This window comes from Sturnus vulgaris, chromosome 12 (assembly GCF_052056855.1).
Source record: "Sturnus vulgaris isolate bStuVul1 chromosome 12, bStuVul1.hap1, whole genome shotgun sequence".
Classification (NCBI taxonomy): Eukaryota; Metazoa; Chordata; class Aves; order Passeriformes; family Sturnidae; genus Sturnus; species Sturnus vulgaris.
Window position 1 is genome coordinate 5,608,133 of NC_142254.1, and position 19,544 is coordinate 5,627,676.

A 19,544-nucleotide genomic window follows, 5' to 3' on the forward strand; every position below is an offset into this window, starting at 1 on the left:
TGGGGCACAGACAAACCCTTGTTTTGGGTCCTGGTCCTGCTACAGATAAAGTCCTTGCAATGCTGATCTGCCAGGGTTCTCCTTATGCTGGGACACCACCCATAAAAGCTCATGTCCTTTAGGCTCCCCTGCAGCTGCAGAAGTAGGCAAGCTCTGATCCAGCAAGGAAGCCCAGCTCAAGACACACAGGAGTGTGGAGCTGGGAGGTGAGGCTGCTTAAAGCAAGCCTGTGTATCAGGACTTCTTTCCGCTCAGGCTGAAATTGGTTTCATAGGGAGGAGATGGACGAGGCTGCTTCAAATCATTTCCATGGCAGATAGCACTAGTTTGCCTCGGTCACAGCTGGGTTCCAGCAGGAAAGCTGGCTGACAAGAGCCTGTCTTGCAGGAGAGGAATTCCTGCAGCCTTTGCTTTCTGACTGATAGGATTATTCTCATTAAGGAGCAGGCTATGCCCAGGGAGAAGGGGGCTGAATGAATCGAGTAAGAATTGTAGGAAAGACAAGCAGACGTTAGCAATTTGTGATGTGGTTTAAACTGGGAAATCAAGAGACGAAGGGTGTTTTCAGGCATCAGTGCAGAGAGCTGGTGGATCAGCCTTGGACAGTGGGCTGGAAGTGTCTGGGTGTACCTTAAGAGGGGGGTTGTACAGTCGAGATCTTATGATGGCAAGGCTCTGGGGGTTGAGGAAAATTCAGGGAAGTGGTCTTGTGGTTCTGCCTAGCCTCAGGGTCAATGAATAAAGTTCAGGGCCAGCCAGAGCTAGTGAGCCCAGGTTTGTGGTGGTGACTCTCAGAGATGTTTTCTGTTTTGTTTTCTAAAGGGAGCTGAGGCAGCTGGCTCAAAAGCTTGAGGAGGAGGCAAAAGCCTTAGAGGAGGCAGAGAGGCAGAAGGAGGAAGAGAGGCAGAAGGAGGAAGAGAGGCGGAAGAAGGAAAAAAAGGGGAAGCAGCCTGTGAGACTAGAGAAGAATGAAACCAAAGCCCCAGAGAAGAAGGAAACCAAATCCCCAGAGAAGGAAATCAAAAGCCCAGAGAAGAAAACCAAGCCTTCAGATAAGAAGGAAACCAAAGCCTCAGAGAAGGGGGAACCCAAAGACCCAGAGAAGAAGGAAACAAAAAACCTAGAGGATGACATAACCAAAACCCTAGAGGATACAATAAACAAAATCCTAGAGGATGAAATACCCAAAATCCCACAGGAGGAAACTGAAATCCTAGAGGAGTGTAAATACAAAGCCCCAAAGATCTGGGAATCCCCAGAAAAGGAGGAAACCGAATCCTCAGAAAAGGAGGAAACTGAAGCCTCCGAGAAGGGGGAACTCAAAGCCCCAAAGAAGGGAGAAGCCAAAGCTCCAAAGAAGGGGGAATCAAAAGTCCCAAAGAAGAAAACCAAAGCCCCAAAGAAGGGAGAACCCAAAGCCCCAAAGAAGGGGGAACCTAAAGTCCCAAAGAAGAGGAAAACCAAAGCCCCAAAGAAGAGGAAGCCCAAAGCCCCAGAGAAGGAGAAAACCAAAGCCCCTGGGAAGGAGGAACCCGAAGCTGCAGAGGAGGAGGAATCCGAAGCTGCAGAGGAGGAACCCGAAGCTGCAGAGAAGGAGGAACCCGAAGCGCCAGAGAATGGAGAACCCGAAGCCCCAGAGAAGGAGGAACCCGAAGCCCCAGAGAAGGGGGAACCCGAAGCCCCAGAGAAGGGGGAACCCGAAGCCCCAAAGAAGGGGGAACCCGAAGCCTCAAAGAAGGGGGAACCCAAAACCCCAGAGAAAGGGGAAACCAAAGCCCCTGACAAAACCTCAGAGTACCCAGCTGAGATGGATAAGAACTTGATTCAGAGGTTTCAGATCTATGAGTCATCGCAGCAGGATGTCACCCAGCTTTACACCTACTTTGACACTGTTCAGGGTACTGTGCAGTTACCTGTGGTCCAAGACGGAAACACGTCACAGCCTTCACCTGAAAACAAAGGTCAGAAGACCAGTAAGACTCAGGAGAAGGTAGAGAAGAAGCCTGAACAAAAATCTGGAGGCCAAAGGAGTCTTCATTCATCTCAGCTGGAGACACAAAGCGAAGTTGCAGAAGAAGAAGTCAGAGACGAGTATATTTCTGGGGTGCAGTGCTTGGACATCCAGGTCACAAATCCGAAGGCCATGATTAGAGAGATCCTGACAAATGGGAGGCTGCCAACAAAAGATGAGGTAAAACCTTGCAAGGCTCAGATTTTGAGTTTGCTGTGGTCTTAGGCCCTGGAGCATTGTGTCCCCCCAGGTGATAATGGCACAGAGCCTTGTCCAGGCCCCTGGTGATGTTCCACAATGACTCTCTAGCATCTGTGTGGATGGGGAGGTTATCACCATCCCTCAGTGGGCAGAAAGTGGGAGTGCTCTGTGTACAAGTATCCCATCTGTTCAGAGTTTCCCAGCCTGGAAATCATAAGCAGTCCCAGGACAGGACAGCTCATGGTTATTGTTCTCTTCAGCTGAGTCACCCTGGAAGAGGTTTCTCTCTTGGTCCTGCTTGTAGCTCTTGCCTCTGCTCTGGAGCCTGCTCACCCCACTGGGCATAACAAAGCACTTGTAGTTCACATCAATGAAAAACCTCATTGCCAAAAGCTCAGTGCCTTTAAAGACGATGAAGGTGAGAGAAGTATAAACAGGATTTTCTCTTCTGTTTTAGATGCTGAGACATCTGGGACTGCATCCCGACGGGCCTCCCCTTCCCCCTGCTGCTGTCTTCTCTGTAGTCAACTACCCAGAGGAGCGGTTGGGCTCTGCAGAGCTTGTGAAGCCCTTCACCATTGCTGCACCAGAAAGTGCTGCTATGGAAGACAGTCTGGTGGGTGCTCCAGTGGTGCTGGCACTGAAGGTGCCAGGAGAGGGACCAGGATAGATGGGGGCATGGGGGACAGATTGGATGGAGAAGGATCATTGTGGAGAGGTAGTGAAGATGTGATGGAGCCTCGTGTCTGCAGGTCTCCTTTCTGTCAGGGATGGGACAAAAGAGACAACTCTGTGGGACACACAGCAGTTCTGTAAGATGAGGGAAAAAATCACTTAAAACCATCAACTTCCTTTGAGGAGAGGGTCCTGAGTGAGAAGGGTTGTCCTAGGTAAAACAAACACCAAAAAGGAAGACCAAGTCCCTGGGCAGGTGGACTTATTTATTCTCTCTTCCATTGGTTAACAAAGCCCCACTTTGATGTCTCAGGGCTCACCTCTCCCTCCCTTTTCTCTCTCCCCTTAGGCCAAGGCCCCAGATGCAAAGGGCAGTTCTGCCGAGGGCCAACCAAAGATGGGTAAAGCGGCCAGCAGAGGTAACTCTCCAAAGGATAACCAGATCTTCACACAAAGAACAGAAAGTCCCCGGGATTCCTCCACAACAGGATCCAAAAATGCACTCAAAAGAGCCTCAGTCCCCACAGAATTCCTCAGGTGAGCCACACGGGAGGAGGTGATGCCTCTGCTTCTTGGTCCCCTTGCCAAACAAGATCCATCATCCCCAGCTGCACAGCGACCCTGTGCCAGCGCACCCTCCTTGTTTCATTTGCTCCTTAGCAATGTCTGAACCCTCATCTTTAATTGCCAGGCTGAAACGGTACCGGTGGATAGTGCCTGCCCACGGTGAGGTGGAACTGAAGGTCCACTTCTCCACCGAAAAGCTAGGGAAGTTTGAGCAGACACTGAGGTTTGAGCTGGTGGAGACAAAGCGCCAGTACAAGCTGCCCTGCAGTGGCACCGGCCTGTTCCCCAGCATCAGCCAGAACCCACGGTAAGGCTGGCCCCTGGCAGCCTCCCACACTGCTGCCCTGGAACTCACAGCCAGGGCTGCCCCTTGGGGATTCTGGCCTGGGCAAATCATGCTGCCTGAGGTCACCCAGCATCTCTTCCTGTGCTGGGAGCTGGGGAGGCAGATGGTACCTCAACCACCAGGAAGGGTTATGGCTTTCTGACTACATTTCCTACTTAGAGCATCTCATAGCTCCTTCTTTTCCACTTTTGCTGCCCAGGCTGGTGTTTCCGCAGTGGAGGCAGACCATGGAGGCAGATGAAATCATCTTCAAGGAATATGTTGAGAGCACAAAGCAATTCCACTTTGGACCTCTGCTGTGTGGGAAATCAAGAGAGTGGTATGTGCTCCCTGCTGGGCCTTGTACTTTTCTGGACACGCTTGGAGAGACATGCTGGCCTGGTGGCACAGACTAAGGCAGCCCTCAGCAGACACATGGGTTTGAAGGACTACAGATGTGTGAACTTGAGCAGATAAGAGGCAAATGAGCCTTGGAGGAAGCCTTATTCTGCCTACCCGGTGGGTGTCTTGGTGGCCGCCTTGGTGGTCAGAGCCACATGCTGCTGCCAGTCCAAAGGTGACATGGGGGACAACTTCTGTCCCTCTCCACATCTCAGCGTCACCCCTATGGAAATGAACTTTTTTGAAGTGCTTTGAGCTCTGCAGGTAGCCTGATGGAGCAATTATTCTGTAGATGGTTTTGTAAACCTTTCAGTAATCTGTAATTATTAATAAGATTTTATGGTTGACCTGCCAGTGGGTGTCAGGGGGAATGTACAGCAGGAATTACATTTTCCTGTGATGCCATTGCATCCTCACTGCTGGATAAAATCTGCCTAAACACATTGTTATTGAAGCTATTGTGTATTTCTACTTTTACTGTCGCTTGTTTTTTTAATAATATTTAACATTTAGTCCTTGTCTCCATGGGAGCTCTGGAGGGCTAGGTCTATTTTGGCAACCCTAGGAAATGAAATTGAAATAGCTTAAAAAAGCAGATAATCTTTAGCCAGGTTGATGGATGGTCTGGGGTTTCTGTTTGCCTCTTTAACCCTTTTCATTCCAAAGTTATTTCCACATCTGAGAGAAGGGTGATTTGTTATCTTTTTGCATTCCTCTTGGGAATTGATGCTTTATTTATTTCATTCTTTTTATTTATTTATTTATTTTTATTTCTTTTAATTTCTTTTTTATTTTATTTATTTATTTTCTTATTGCTTTTTATTATTTATTTATTTATTTATTTCTCAGACTTTGAGCAAACCCATGAAATCCAAAGCAGCTCCATGATTTTTATGAAAGAGATTAGCTAAACTCATTTTCCAAAAGCCTTTCTTTATACTCTGCAGGGAGTAAGAAGAAGGGGAGTAAGAAAGAAGGGGAAAGAACCCATGTGCCTGGTGTACTGTTGTTTTTCTAGGCACCTTTGAATTTACGTTGTATTAAAAACTCTTGAAGTGGCCTGAGCATCATCAGGCTTCTGGGGTGGAGGCACCAAGTCCAGGGGAAGGCATCAAAGTAAGACAAGGACAAGCACACATCCATGCCCCTGCCTGGGATCCATTTCCCTCACTTGTTTGTTAGAACGGGGTCTTCCAGCACCGCTTCTTCGGGTGCACATGGTGTTCTCCTCAACGTGTGGCAAAGGCAACAGTCTCCTCTGCAGCCTTTTCCCCTTTTGTGGACAGGTACAAGGCCCAGAAGTGTCCTGGCAACTCGGAGAATATAACCATCCTCAACACCTCCCCCATGGACATAGAGGTCCAGTTCTTCTTTGAGAAGGATGAGAAAGCAGAGACGTTCCTTTTGTACCCTCCCAGCATGACACTGAAACCAAAGGAGAAACAGGTAAGAGAGGGGCAGGTGGAGCAGACACTATAGAAGTGCCCAGGAGCTACTCCTCCTGCTCACACACAGTGCTCTTTCTATTTCTTTCTGTGGGACTGGCTCTAGGAGCTGACCATTTGGGCATATCCCACTTCCCCTGGCTTCCTGGAAGACAAACTCATCTGCTGCATTGAGAAGAACCCAGACCCAGTGGCCTTCAGCCTGTGCTGCCATGGGGTGCACGTGAAGCTGGAGGTCAGCCCCCTGGAGCTGTCTTTTAACAAGCTTCTTCTGCACGGGTCAGTCATCCCACAAGCACTCCAAGACTTGTGACAAAGAGAAAATGTTTGACTCTGGTTTCCAGGGCATGAATGGAGCTGCTCCAGTTGCATTCAGTGGCGAGGCTGGTGTGACCACCCAGCAGCTAATGCCAAGTGCCTTCCTGTCTCTGCAGGACTGACAGCAGGACCTTCATCCTGAAAAACGACACCCTGCTGCCCATGGCCTGGCAGCTCAGTGGGCTGGATGACCTTGTTGAGGCCTTCTCCTTGTCACAAAATAACGGCATCATGGATCCCCGCTCAGAGTTTGAAGTGACACTGAATTTCAAGGCTGAGCGGATTGGCATCACTGAGAAGACCCTCCGACTAGAGGTGAGAGGGACTGTGCCCTGCCCTGCAGCCGTGTGCTCTTAGGGACAGTCAGGAAGAGCTGCATCTGACAGACACAAGGGTGCCGTGACACCAACTTCTGCCTCTACACAGCATTTGCCCGGACGTGCAGTGCACCCACATCTCCCCAGATAACTAGGCACTGCATCCTGAGCCTGTACCACAAGCACCTTGTCCCTGGGAATGGTTGAAGGTTGTTGTTTGGTTGTATACTGCAGCATTATCTCTACATTCCTCCTGGAATTTGTATGAACCTCTTGCGTAGTGCAACAAACTCTCCCCCCTGGGATTTTGTTCCCCATGGTTTAGGGGCTGCATTTTAGAGAGAGTGCTAGGTGATTGGAGAGAGCTGTCAATGCCACCTGCTCTGAGACACCTCACACTTCTCGTGGTTGTTCTTGCATCCCTGTGCTTGTCAAGGATGCTTTAGCAGCAGCGTTCTCTGCTGCAGGAGCACAGAATTGGGCTGAGAGGGCTTTTTACTGCAGCAGAATCCCACTGTGGCAGCCTACGAGATGAACAGGTTACCAAAGCTTGGGAGTCTGCCAACACTTGTAAAGCCAGGGAGGCCACAGAGGAAGCAGCCAGCAGAGACAAGGACTTCCAGGCTGTCTACCAAAAGAATAATCTGAACAGTGTTTGTTTCTTGCTGCCTCAGGTTTCAGATACAGAAAATATCCTGGGGATTGTTCAGGCTGAATACATCAGAATCTCTGCAGAGGTCTACGATGTTTCTCTGCAGATCGACATGCCTGAAGGTCAGTGGATGCCTCCCAAACAAAGCAGTCCAGGTGCACTGCATGACCTTGGGAGGTGGGCAACCAGAGCACTTGGGATGGCATGGCATGGCATGGCATGGCATGGCACGGGATGGCATGGCATGGCATGGCATGGCACGGCATGGCATGGCATGGCATAGATACATAAAGCACATACCCTGCAAGCTGCGTGGAATAAAGCATTGTCAGGGCACTGACAGCTTTAAGTCTCTCCCTTCTGGACTTTGACGTGCGCAGCTTCGTGTGCAGATTGAATTTGGGGGTTTTGAAGCAATAGTGACATGAACAGGCAGTTGGCAACTGCCACAGGCCCAGCACAGCATATAAAGTAAATGGATTTTTCCTTGGAAGTGAGGAAATGGAAGCCGAGCTCCTTAGGTACTAAGCCTACAGATATTTTGAGTGAGAAAAGTCAGACAAGTAGCTGGAAAACACTTTCAAGAAAACACTTTCAACACTTTCAGATGCTTGCTGAAAGGGGTTTTGTGCCAAGACCTCCATGTAGCCTGTGACCTGGTGTATTGTGCAGCAGCTCACAAATACCATGTTTGACCTTGTTCTGTGGGTTTTTTGCAGGTCCAGATGGAAGCTTGGAATTTGGAACCATTAATGCCCTCGAAAATGTGAAGAAAGTCCTGACTCTAAAGAACAAAGGGATATACAACATTGGGTACCGGTGAGTCCAGCTGCCAGGTAGTGAGCATTTCCTCAGGTTCCCAGGCCTGCCTTCTCCCTCTGTCAATGGCTAGAACCTGTTTCCATGCTGGCTACCTCTTGGTAAATACAAAACCTGGGCTCTCTAATCTCAACTATTTTACCAGAGAATCTAGCCACAAACCAGCAGTTCCCCACAGCTCAGCAGGAGCCCAAAGGACAGCCCCAGAAATTTCAGCCACTGAAATGCTGAGATTCATTGCCTTTCTTTGATGGTCACCTCTTTTCTCTTTCTGAGACTCTGTAAAGAAGTGAATGAAAAATTTGTCTCAAGGTTTCTTGCAGAAACCTCGTGATTGTCTGCACTCTCCGTCAAGATCCAGGATTCCCTGGGCCGAGTTGGACTCTGCCTTTTCTTTTTTTTTCCTGGTCCTATATAAAGTCCTGGCTGTGCTGGTGGCACCTATACTTTTAGCTGCATAGATCTCCATTCCTTCCCTTTCTCCCCTTCAGTTTCATGCTGAAGGCTGCAGGTCCCAGGTTGCGAGATGTATCATCCCACTTCACTGTTGAGCCTCAGTCGGGCAAGCTGATTGCCTCCCAGCCTGGTGTGAATATTGAGATGCTCTTCCACCCCACAAGGGAAATGTTCCTCAAGAACAAACCCATCCTGTACTGCCAGGTGAGCTGCCTGGGCCAGGCTCTGGTATCACACAGTGTTTGGGGAGCATAAACAGGATAGGTGTCTAATGGAAGGAGAACTTTAACTGGAGAATCCTCTCCTACATCCACAAAGTCTTTCAAAACCATTGGGAGGCTTCCTAAGTGGAGCTGAGAATTTGACTCTGAAGGAGGTGCTTAAACAGGGAGGGGTAAACTGATGGAGGCCCGGGGTGGAGGCTGGGGACTGGGGTAGAAGCTGGCCTCTTTGCTTTATTTATCACCCCTTCCTGTGGACACAGGTGATAGATGTCAGCTCAGGGGAAGGAGGCCAGACTGTTGCCATCATCCCAGTGAGGGTGTCGGCGAAAGCTGTGTACAGCAAGTACAGTATTGAGCCTGCCCCACCCATCGACTTCGGGGCCATGATCAAGGGCTCCAAGAAGACCCAGACTGTCGTGCTGGAGAACAAAGGCATGCTCAACTTCAAATTCCGCATCTACCAAGCGTTTGAGGATGATTCTGCAAGGTACGAGAAGCCCTGCACCACCCTTCCTGTCTGAGGAGGCACCACCCCATGGCTGGTATGTGGCAGCCCTGGGCTATCACCCGTCTGCATCCCCAGCTTGGGGAGAGGGAGCAAAAAACCACCTCGGTATCCCCACATGTAGCATGAAGCTGGTGATAGAGCTGCTCTGTCTGGCACTGGGTGCTGCAGGCTGCTCTCTGGGAGCCATCAGGAGCAGGAAGGCTTTCCTCTGTGGGGAGGAATGCCAGCTTTGGCCTCAGAGAAAGGCAGGGGAGCTCAGCATGACAGATACCTCTGCTTTCTCCGCAGTTCAAAGCAAGGGGAATCTGCTGCATCGGCTACAAAGCTGAAATCAAGCTCCTCACAGGTGGGTGACTCCTGCTCCCCAACAGTGCTGCTGCAGGGGATGTGAGAAGATGCTGCTGTGCCCAGGCTGGGGGCTCATCACCATAGGGTGGGACGTGGTCTGCAGGATGGAGTGCAGTATCTGCTCAGTCCCACTGCCAGTCCTGTACTCTGGCTCTGACCTGGAGCTGTGGGGTCAACAGAGGGGAGCAGGTCCTGTTTGGTAGCTGCTAGCCAGCATAGGTCTGTGAATACCACAGAATAAAAACATCCCCCATTCAACTCCCAGTACACAGAGCTCAGACAACATTGCTTTTTCTTCTTCCCGGTCCCTTACCTCTCTCCCATCATTTCTCACAGCTATTTCTGCTCTCCTGTGTTACCTCTGGAGGTTGAAGGATCATAGCTACCACCTTCATTCTTTACACTCAAACTCCTTTCTCTGTGCCACCTAAGACAAGCTTGCAGCTTTTCTTGGCTTGTTGGTCTCAAGCCTTTGGGCCATGGAGTCATCCTTCCCTGCCCTGGGACTGGGTGCTTGGGCCCAGCTGGAGGCCAGGGCAGGACATACTCTTTGCTGGGGTGCTCAAGGCACAGCTATTAGCCATCAGCGTTTCCTGGAAATTTTTCTGCAGGGTCAGCTCACTCTTGGCATGTTCACGGTATCTCCCTGCTCCGGCTCAATCGCTCCATGGGGCCAGCAGAAGATCACAGTGGAATGCCTTGCTGGGCTGGAGGGGACATGTGAGGAGCAGCTCTGCATTGACATCACGGGCAGAGACCCCAGGGACAATCCCCTTGGCATTCCCTTTACCCTGATTGCTGAGTCCTGCCTCCCAGGTACATACTGTCCACAGGTTCCCTTGGCCACGCCTGCTGCTGATGAGCACCTCAACTTGTTGCTAGGATAGAGAGGCATGCTAGCCCTGGTGTCCCACCTTAAAATCCTCAGAGGTTCCAGCCCTCTTCAGGTCCACCAGTGGACTCATCCTTCCCAGGCTGAGAGGGATGCATGGAAGGATAAAAGGAAAGCAATGCTCTCTAAGGCTGAGGATGACTGAGTTCCATCCTCACAGTCAGCTCCCCCACCCAAGGCTGGGTTTAGCACAGTGGGCAGAAAGGGTTTATCAAGCCTTCTGAGAGGCCAGCAGGGTCCAGATAAATTCATCAGGAAGGCCTCTCCATGCTTATCCCTCTGATCTGTTCACAGCACTTGTTGAGGATGTCATGTTAATCTTCGAGGAGTACCCGATCTGCAGCAGCACCAGCCTCGGCCGCAAGCTGCATTCAGTGAAAGGTGCAGGCCTGTTTGTCAGAGATGAGAACAAATTCATCTTCACCAAGGTTCTGATTGGGGAAGAGGCTGAAGCTCATTTCAGTATCTACAGTGCAAGTGGTCTGCCATGTGACGTGGTCCTCTCCATCAAACCCCTGCCTGGAAAGGTAAGAACAGGAGGCCAAGGTGATGGTGGCTGTCTAAGGGCCGTGTGAGAGCCTGGTTTGTTCTCCAGATGCATTGCTTCCTGTGGCCTAGACTAGTCTAGCTCAGTGCAGGTCAAACTGCAGGGGAGAGCAACAGAGCCAGGGAACAGTTTTGTTGAATTTTGCATGTCCTGGGCAAGGTTTTGGCTCACACCACTGGGTCTTCAGTGGGAAAAGTGAATCCTTCTGAACCTCTCGTGGAAGCACACTCAGAGAGGGGCTGTTACAAACTGACATGCCAGGGCTCAAAGCAGAGCATTTCCTCAGCCTCCTTGGCTTTTCCTTCTATTTGAAGGCCAGTTCTAGGTTATTTGCAGGGTTTTCCATGCAGTGCTCACCTCCTATATATGCTGGGGCAGCTGCCAGCACTCAAAAAACACAATGCTTTAGCTCAAGGTCAGCATTCCCTGGGAGGGAGGGAACCTGCCCAGGGAAGCAGGAAGGGAGACACACTGTCTGGGGCTGTTCTCAGTAATGCATTTACGAATAAAACTGTTCAACTGTCATGTTGAAAGGTGTTTTCTCCTAACACTGCTCTCTGGGTTTCCCCAAGGAAAAAATCCCTATCAACAACATTTTCAAGTTGTGTCCAGTCAAGATGTCCATTCCTGGCTCATCCAAAGCCATTGCTACAGTGACCTTCACCCCACCGGACCAGCAGAGCTACGACTGCACTTTCAAGGCTTCCCTTGTCATCCCAAAAAGGTAAATGACCCTGTGAAACACTGGGGGAGGCCTCACTGATCCTGATCCACTGAGAGGGAGCTGCCTCTCCACTGGGAAGGCACAGATCTCTTGTTAGATCTAATGCTTTTAGCAGCCTTAGGCAGAGTACTTGGCATGAGTTGATCTGGGAGGCAGTAACTGTTGGAAAGAGCAGAAAAATGAGGCTGAAGGTTTAGCCTGTATGAGGAACTATGAAGACAGGGAAATATTAGGTAACCAACTGGAAGTTACTGAGATATGCTGCAGCTGAGCTGCAGGTTTCCAAGGACAAAGGCTTAGATGAAGCAGTTTTGATGCCAGCAAGTCATCAGTTACAGTTTCCTCTTTGTTTCTGTAAAATTGCGTGATTGTCTGTAATTCCCTGACATTCATTAAGCTGTTTTATGTGAGTGATTGGAGCTGGTATGAAAGAGGAGCCCAGTTCCTCTGCCCTGGGACCTGTGTCATGGGGCTTTGACCTGCCTTTCCTCAACCCTTTAGTGGCTGAATTGGAACAAGAGAAGTCTTAATTGCTAATAAGCAATTGCTTTATTACTGTTCTTGGAAATGATCTTGACTGATGCTGACAATGATTTGTTTTTGCCTTCTTGCTTTTGTACTGCTTTTCTGCTGTGCTTTTGCTTGTTGCATATGTCTCCTCTCACTGCAGCCAGGGGATTTGCCATATCTCATCGAGTGCCTCATTTACCTGCTGTACTGCATGATTCAATTAAGTGAAATTATTAACTGTTGTTGTGGAAGGCTCTGGCTCTTTGGAGCAAACTCCTCTTGTGAATGGCCCTGAGTGGATTGGGAAGAGGCTGGTGGGGGACTGTGTTGTGGGGTACAGGAGCACCAGGCAGGGACAACATTGCGGGTGGCCCTTGCTGCTTCACTTGCCCAGTGAGAAATGGGTTAGTGCCAGCTGAAATCGTTTCTGTGCCTCTCCTGCAGCTCTGTGAAAATTAAACCCCAAACCTTGACCTTCACCATCAGTGGGAAGGGGCATATGCCACAGGTGACAGTCGTGTGCCCAGGTGCTCGCAGCAAGAGGGGAAATGCTGTGCTGCGCTTCAAGAGGCTCCAGGTGGGGGATTCGGAGGTGCTCCCCCTGGTCATCCGTAACAATGGCGTCATACCTGTCAAGGTGAGAACCTGCTCAGGGAATGCTCTGGTTTGGGAACAAGTGCTTGTGGCACAGGGGAAGGGTCCCAAAAAACATGGCAGACCTAGAAAGAGGTGTCAGAATTTTTAAGCCAGTGACTTACACCCAAGAAAGGAGTTCTTGGAAATTTTTCATCCAATCTTTCTTCTTTAAGTTGAATACAAGAAAGGTGGTGGAATATTTTCCTCCCTGTCCCTCAGGTCACCTTTCATTTTCACGGACTTGTGTGTGATTTCCCCGTTCCATTAGATTGCATTTGATCTCAGTTTACTGCATTTTAAGTAAACTTAGTTGTGGTTTAATTACATTCTGCTAATTACTTTCTGTCCTGTTTGGTTCTGTGTCAGTTCTATCCAAATGTCTCTGAACACCCTTTTTTTCCTGGCTGGTTTGACTCTAACTGTTGTGCTAAGGGCTGTTTGTAGTGGGAGAGGAGCTGGGTTCCCGTGCAGGACCAGCAGCACTGTGGTGTCAGTCCCTGTGCCATCCTGTACTCACACCAGTATCATTGTGCTCTGTGTCCCCTTTTCTCAGTTTATGTTACACCTGGAGGATGAACACGGAGCATTCTTCTTGAAAGGCAGGGGCTCCACACTCGAGAGATTGTGTGCTGAAGATGTTGTGGAAGAGGACTGTGTTGGAAATGGTAAATTCATTAACCATGAAGTGTGATCATGCACAGAAGAAAAACGTGTGCCCTGCTCTTGGCTTCTCTGAGCAGCAGCCAGATGTTAGACACAGTTTCTTTCCTTGGGCTCTCTGTCACCTAAGCTTTTCTTGGGGACTTTTTGCAGGGTTTCCTCTTAGCAAGTTGTAGGAAGTTCTTTTGTTCTAGACATGGTGGGTTGAGCTGTGGGGGACTGTCACTACCTCAGTGGACCTCTGAGGTATTTGCTGCATTGGGAAAGTACCAGCCTGAATGGATGCAGCCCTTGAACACACAGACACCCAGAAGAAGCTGAAAGCACTCTGGCTCAGCTTTCCATATGGCTGGAGCTGGCTGGAAGCAGATGGAATGAGGGCTGGGCATCAACCTGAGGTTAAGCTACTCAAGTGGTGATGTGTCTGGAGGTGGCAGTCTCGTGAACATAGGAAGAGAGTCTGCAATCACTGGGTATAGAACTTGTGCTTAGAAGGCAGCTGGTTTCAACCTTTTATTCTTCATATATCCTGAAAAAATATTCCCTCTGTACAGCTATCACTTAACTCTGATTTCCATTGCTGTGCAGAGAGCAAGCCCCCAGAGAAGCCTTTCCTGCTTCTGCGTCGTGGGCAATCGGCACAGTTTGATGTCATTTTCAAACCCCCCTTGGCTCAGCGTCTGGAAGGGAAGATTCGTGTGTTAGTAGGGGACATCTACTCTATCAGGACCCTGATAGAGCTGGTGGGTGAAGGCCACAAGGATGAATTCACCCTTGATGGACTAGAGGAAGACAAAGAGGAGAGGAATGCTGAGAGCAGTCTGAAGAAAGACATCATTGATGGTAAGAGAGGAGAAGCTGCCAAGGTGGAGCAAGGAAGAGGAAAATGTCAGATCATGTGTGTCCTCTCTCTAGCCAGGCCTGGGCTGTCACCCACAGGACTTGGTGGCCTGTGGGCGTGGCAGCCATGCATGCAGAGCAGTGTGTGTTGTGCTGCATGTCGCTGGCCTGGGGATGTGTCAGGGTGTTTCCCTGAAAGTGGTGGGATGGGGAGCTGCCTGGGGAACTCCCTCCCAGCAGGAGGAAGGCTTGGAGCAAGGAAGCATTGAACATACGGGTGTCTGTGCACGTGAGGGGAGCGGGTGGAGCTCCGTGCGTGCTGAGATCCCTTGCTCTCCTCCTTAACAGCTGTCAGAGTGAATCACATCCAGTTTGGGGACTGTCCTGTCAGGAAGCCCTGCCGCAGGACCTTCACCATCACCAACCATAGCCAGAGGCAGGTCATGCGCTTTGAGTGGGAGGCACGTGCAGCATTCCAGTTCTCCCCCAAGGTGAGCATGGACTGCCCTGCCTGCTCCTCCCAGGAGCTGGCAGGGAGTCCTCCCATTGCAGTGATGGCCCATTGCAGAAAAGGCTTCATGTTATGGGAGGGTGGCACCTTCTGTTCATACTTTTGTCTATCAAACTTCACACAAATCCACACTGAGGTGCAGATTCCTGGCACAGCTCCTCACCACATCAGTCCCTTTTGCTGTCAGTCTTACCCTTGGCAGTGCTTCCAGTTTGGTCTTGACTCCCTGATTCTTCCTAGATGGGACACCTCCATCCTGGCTGTACCAAGGACATCACAGTGACCTTGAAATCAGATGTCCCAGCCACCTTCAGGAGGTACCTTGTGAAATGTAAGGTGACCAAGATCAACTTAGAACTGCCAAGAAGGAAAGTTCAAGACTGGGATGACCAAATGTCCATTGTCATGTGGAATGATACCACCAGGAAAGACCCAAAAGCCACCTGGCCTGAGAAAGAGAAGGTAAGGAGCAAAATGGCAAAACAAGCCAACCCAGCTTTTACCACCATAACACCATCACTGCTGGCTGAGCAGCTCCTGCTTCCTCTGGACATTGGACAGCCATGGGGTTCACCAGCAGTGCATTCTCGGGGAGAGCTGGATGCACAGTGACCAGATACACTCACACAAGAGGGAGAAGCCTTTTGACAAGAGACCTTTAGCCACACACAAACGATCAGTCTGTGCCACAAGCACAAGTGTTGCAGCCCATGTTGAATGGGGAGACAATGTTTTATAATTTTATCCAATTTGATGGTGTTAGAAATCTCTTCATCTCATTTGGTGCCTTTTCACCAGCAAGGAGTTAAGTCTGTTGTTGCACTCTGTCTCTTCTTTTGAAGTGGAGAGAAATACACTTCTACTGCATATGCTGGTGAACTCCCATGTTTTGCCTGCATGGATACCAGAGATTTTGGTTGTGGTCTCTGTATTGTGTGGGATATCTCATCATGGAGTAGCCCAGGCACTGTATGACAGTATGGAGGAGTCTGGAGAAGGATCATCTCCAGAGACTCCTGCTTTTATTGTCATTATTGCCAAACACACTCATCTTGGGTGAAGGTTCTTTCTGAGTTTCTGGACCATTTTAAGGCCTCTAAACCATCCTCTTCTCTATGAGAACATCTGCAGTTGGAGACTTTCCTAGTGAGATCTTTCACACCCCAAAGTGCCCATCCCCAGCTCCCAGCAGTGTGGCTGTTGCTCCACACATGACATCTGGAGAGCACTTGCTCCTAAAACAAGAAGAAAAAGGTGCTTTCTAGAACTCTTCAGTCTTGGGGTTCTCCATCCATAGAGCTCCAGCAGGGGAACTTAGCCCCAGTTTTGAGACTTGCTGGATTTACAGGGGACAGGAAAAAAGCCAGTCCCTCTACAAGGTTGAAGTACAGGGACTGGAATGCAGCTATAGTCCCCATGGATATATTAACAGCTGTGGTAGTGACTGCTTTGATCAGTGGGTAGGAACAACTCCTGTAGCAGATCAGTCCCAATTTTGTCATCTTTCCAGGGAAGTAAAAGTGAATGGTCTTTTCTAGTCCCTCTGTGAGGCTGATCTTGGAGGTCAAAAGATTCCCTTCTCAGCCTGACTTTCTGGGCTGTGCTCAGTGATTCTTCCCTCCTCTGCAGATAGTCAAGACAGTCTTGGAACCAGCTTACACTGTGGAGGGGGAGAGCAGCCAGGAGTTCGAGGTGTACCTCAGTGCCTTTGTTGCCTACGCTCAGTTCAAACTGAACACAGTCATGGTTCAGCTCAAGGATACCTTGCCCAACCAGACAAGGACAGCCACGTGAGTGCTGGAGGCCAGCAGGGCCCTGTGAGCGGGAGCTGCCTTTGCCAGGGCTGACCCAGTGCCTGCTTCCCAGAACTTTACCCCAGGCCCATTTATGTGCACGCAAAGCCAAGCAGGAGATGGTGGTCAGGAGAGGTTCAGTGCTGCCATATCTTTCTGCTGAGAACAGCCATGGGTTTGCTTTCACTGCATATCACCTGTCCTCATCTAATCAAGAATAAGTTTGCAGTCAAAGCAAGACCTAAAGTCAGAGTAAGCCTCTTAGGTTTAATGTCCTGGGCACCATGTTGGCCCTTTCATCTTATACTTCCGGACTTGGAAATACTTTTTTGGGCCACCCAGGACAGCAGTCTGAGCATGGCAGGGTTGCCTGGGGAAGAAGATGCTCCTCAGGAGAAGTGGTACCAGGAGTCTATCAGACAGTGTTACTGTACCATATGCTTTATATTTATTTGACTTTTTTTTTATTCCTCCTTCTTGCTTTTCAGTTTCAGGATGAGCAACACAGGGAAAGTAGCCCTGGAATACACCTGGGTGGAAGATGCAGATAGTGAAGCAGTGAAGAAGCTATACTCAACCACTGTGATGTGTAAGGGCATTTCACTTGGTGGCTGAGGGCCTGGGGAGAAGATCCTGCCACTTCACTCCAATACATGAATTGCTTTTGTATCCTTGTGTCCACACATCCACTTTAATCAGCATCTTCCCTACTGCAGCTGGAGAGTTTTCTCCTTGTCCCCTTCTGCCTTTCAGCCCCTTCTGTTCTTGCTCTGCCACTTCTGCTCTGCCAAAGAGCTGAGCCAGGCTCTGGGGAGAGCCACATGCTGGGTCAGGACTGGGAAGGGGCACATCAGGTCATCTCTTTGAGAAGTCTGAGACCAGGAAAAACAAAGCTATAATGAGTGAGCTGCCCTGCAGCCACTGTCTGTGTGCAGTTCCCCGCTCCAGGGCAAATGCAAAGTCAATGTCTAAAATCAACTCTCCTGCTTTGGCACAGGAGTGTGTGCTGCAGGCAGAGACCCTGCTCCCAGACCCTCTATTTCCTGCTGAAAGTACTTGGCTAGAGATGCTCCCAGTGCATCCCAGCTCTCTTTGACCTACCCGCAGCAGGAGGCAGAGTTGCTGGGAACATAGGACTTTGTCTTTGAAAGGTGTCATCTTCCTCCCTGCAGGTCAGTTCCTCTCCCCTGATACTCTAAAGCATCGCAAAAAGCTGCTGCGTAATTTCTGGTGGGAGCAGGAGCATCCTTTGGAGACGCATCCTTCTAGACTGCAGCAGCTTGCCAAGCAGCAGCAGGAGGAGGATTCCGAAGAACAGCAGCAGCGGGAGGATTCCGAGCAGGAGCCTTCTGAGCAGCAGGAGCCTTCTGAGCAGCAGCAGCAGTCTTCTGAGGACGAGCAGCTGGATTCCAAGCAGAAGAAGCATTCCAAGAAGCAGCACCACTCCAAGGAACGGCCTCTCTCTGACCAGCAGCAGGAGCAGCCCCAGCAGCAGCAGGAGCAGCCCCAGCAGCAGGAGCAGCCCCAGCAGCATTCTGAGCAGCAGAAGCCCAAGCAGCCCAAGCGGCAGGACAGCTCCAAGAAGCTACGCCACTCAGAGCAGAAGCGCCTCTCTCTGGAACGTGTCAATTCCTCCCTAGAAATATTCCCAGATGTCATCCATAACCTGCCACTGTTCTCCATCAACCCTTACCGTGGCATCATTGCTCCTGGCCAAACACAGACCTTTCACGTGCTATTCTCCCCGAAGTGCACGGGCAAGTTTGAGACCACCATGCTGTGCAGGTGGGAAACGTCTATATACTTGCCAGCTCATGCTTCTGCTGGGTATTGCTGAATCACAGGGTGGGACGGGGTGGAAGGGACCACAGTAGGTCATCTGGTCACACTTCCCTGCTCAAGCAGGGTCATCCCAGAGCACATGACACGGGGTTGTGTCCAGAGGGCTATGAAATAATTCCAGTGAGGGACACTCCACAGTCTCTCTGGGAAACCTGTCACCTGCACAGGAAAGAAGTTCTTCCTCAGATTCAGGTGGAATTTCCTGTTCAAGTTCTGCCCATTGCCTCTTGTCCTATTGCTGGGCATCACCAAGAACAGACTGGTTCATCCCCTAACACGCTCCCTTCAGTCCCTCTGACTGAGATGGGGAGGTGGGCCTGGAGACAGGCAGCCCCAGAGAGGCAGCAAAACACCCAGAGGAGCATAGAAAGATCATCATCTGGCCTTGGTAGGGAGACACTGAGAAAATTCACTGTGTGAAACATTAAGCTCCTGGAGGGCTGCAAAATCCATGAGAGATCCAGGGACCACCCAGTCCCTAGCTCTGCTTCCTTTTGGGACAAGCAAGGCCTGCTTCTCTACATGGAACCCTGTGTTTTGTAGTTGGTCCCCAGGCACTTAGCTGGTCATGCTCCTGCCCTTGCACCTCTGCAGCCTCCATGCAGCGAGTGCAGTTGTTTAATTTGCTGCTCACTGCTTGCACAGAGAGAGGATGCAACACTGCATGCTCTCAAGGACACAGAAAAGCAGCTGGCTGGAAATGTTCATCTGGCTAATACCAGTCCCTTTCTTCCTAGGATTCCTAACCTGAAGCCGGCTCTGAAGAAGGCACAGGTGATTGTGAAAGGCAGAGCCCGGGAGCAGAGGAGTTTTCGTAAACCAAAACGCTCTGCATTGCGGCAGACAGGGAAAAGCCCGGGACCCAAGAAGCAGGTGCACTGGAAAACAATACCTGAGTGACAGCATTTGTGTCAGCTGCAGCATGCAGCAGGAGCCAACAACATCGTGTCTTCTGCTGCTGATGGTCTCACACCCTTCACCAGAGACCCCTGCAGCTACCCTTCCCAGCTCCACTGAACACCTTTAGCTTATCTTTAATTACCTACGCTAATTAACTAATTGCTAATTAAACCCTTGGCAATAAATTGTTAATTGTCAGCTTGTCTTGTTTGGAAAGACAGGTACCTGCGGGACCTCTCTGGAATGGAGAATATGACCCCCTTCCCTCCAAATTATTATAACTTTGAAATTAAGGGGCTTTCAGGCAAAGATAGGGGAAAAGGAGGAACAGTTCTTTACTAGTATGTATAACAAGGCAAACATACAACAACAGCAGCAACAACAAACAGAACCGGCTACCTAACCACAGCCTTCTCTCGGC

General features: G+C 50.1%; 1 protein-coding gene across 1 annotated transcript in view; it reads left to right on the top strand.

Annotated features, from left to right (window-relative positions):
* LOC106856320 (HYDIN axonemal central pair apparatus protein) overlaps positions 1-19,321 on the top strand; it is a 70,961-nt gene extending 51,640 nt beyond the window's left edge. The window contains exons 43-67 of the mRNA XM_088172251.1: positions 823-2,191; positions 2,670-2,828; positions 3,237-3,424; positions 3,579-3,761; positions 4,000-4,119; positions 5,468-5,627; positions 5,733-5,905; positions 6,061-6,259; positions 6,936-7,035; positions 7,633-7,732; positions 8,224-8,392; positions 8,673-8,899; positions 9,209-9,266; positions 9,880-10,084; positions 10,455-10,687; positions 11,280-11,431; positions 12,386-12,578; positions 13,131-13,242; positions 13,826-14,080; positions 14,426-14,568; positions 14,829-15,050; positions 16,218-16,378; positions 16,870-16,970; positions 17,554-18,166; positions 18,961-19,321. Of these exons, the coding sequence (XP_088028377.1) occupies positions 823-2,191; positions 2,670-2,828; positions 3,237-3,424; positions 3,579-3,761; positions 4,000-4,119; positions 5,468-5,627; positions 5,733-5,905; positions 6,061-6,259; positions 6,936-7,035; positions 7,633-7,732; positions 8,224-8,392; positions 8,673-8,899; positions 9,209-9,266; positions 9,880-10,084; positions 10,455-10,687; positions 11,280-11,431; positions 12,386-12,578; positions 13,131-13,242; positions 13,826-14,080; positions 14,426-14,568; positions 14,829-15,050; positions 16,218-16,378; positions 16,870-16,970; positions 17,554-18,166; positions 18,961-19,123 (5,758 nt within the window). The 3' untranslated portion in view covers positions 19,124-19,321. The remainder of the gene's footprint in view (positions 1-822; positions 2,192-2,669; positions 2,829-3,236; positions 3,425-3,578; positions 3,762-3,999; positions 4,120-5,467; positions 5,628-5,732; positions 5,906-6,060; positions 6,260-6,935; positions 7,036-7,632; positions 7,733-8,223; positions 8,393-8,672; positions 8,900-9,208; positions 9,267-9,879; positions 10,085-10,454; positions 10,688-11,279; positions 11,432-12,385; positions 12,579-13,130; positions 13,243-13,825; positions 14,081-14,425; positions 14,569-14,828; positions 15,051-16,217; positions 16,379-16,869; positions 16,971-17,553; positions 18,167-18,960) is intronic.
* Positions 19,322-19,544: the final 223 nt, after the last annotated feature.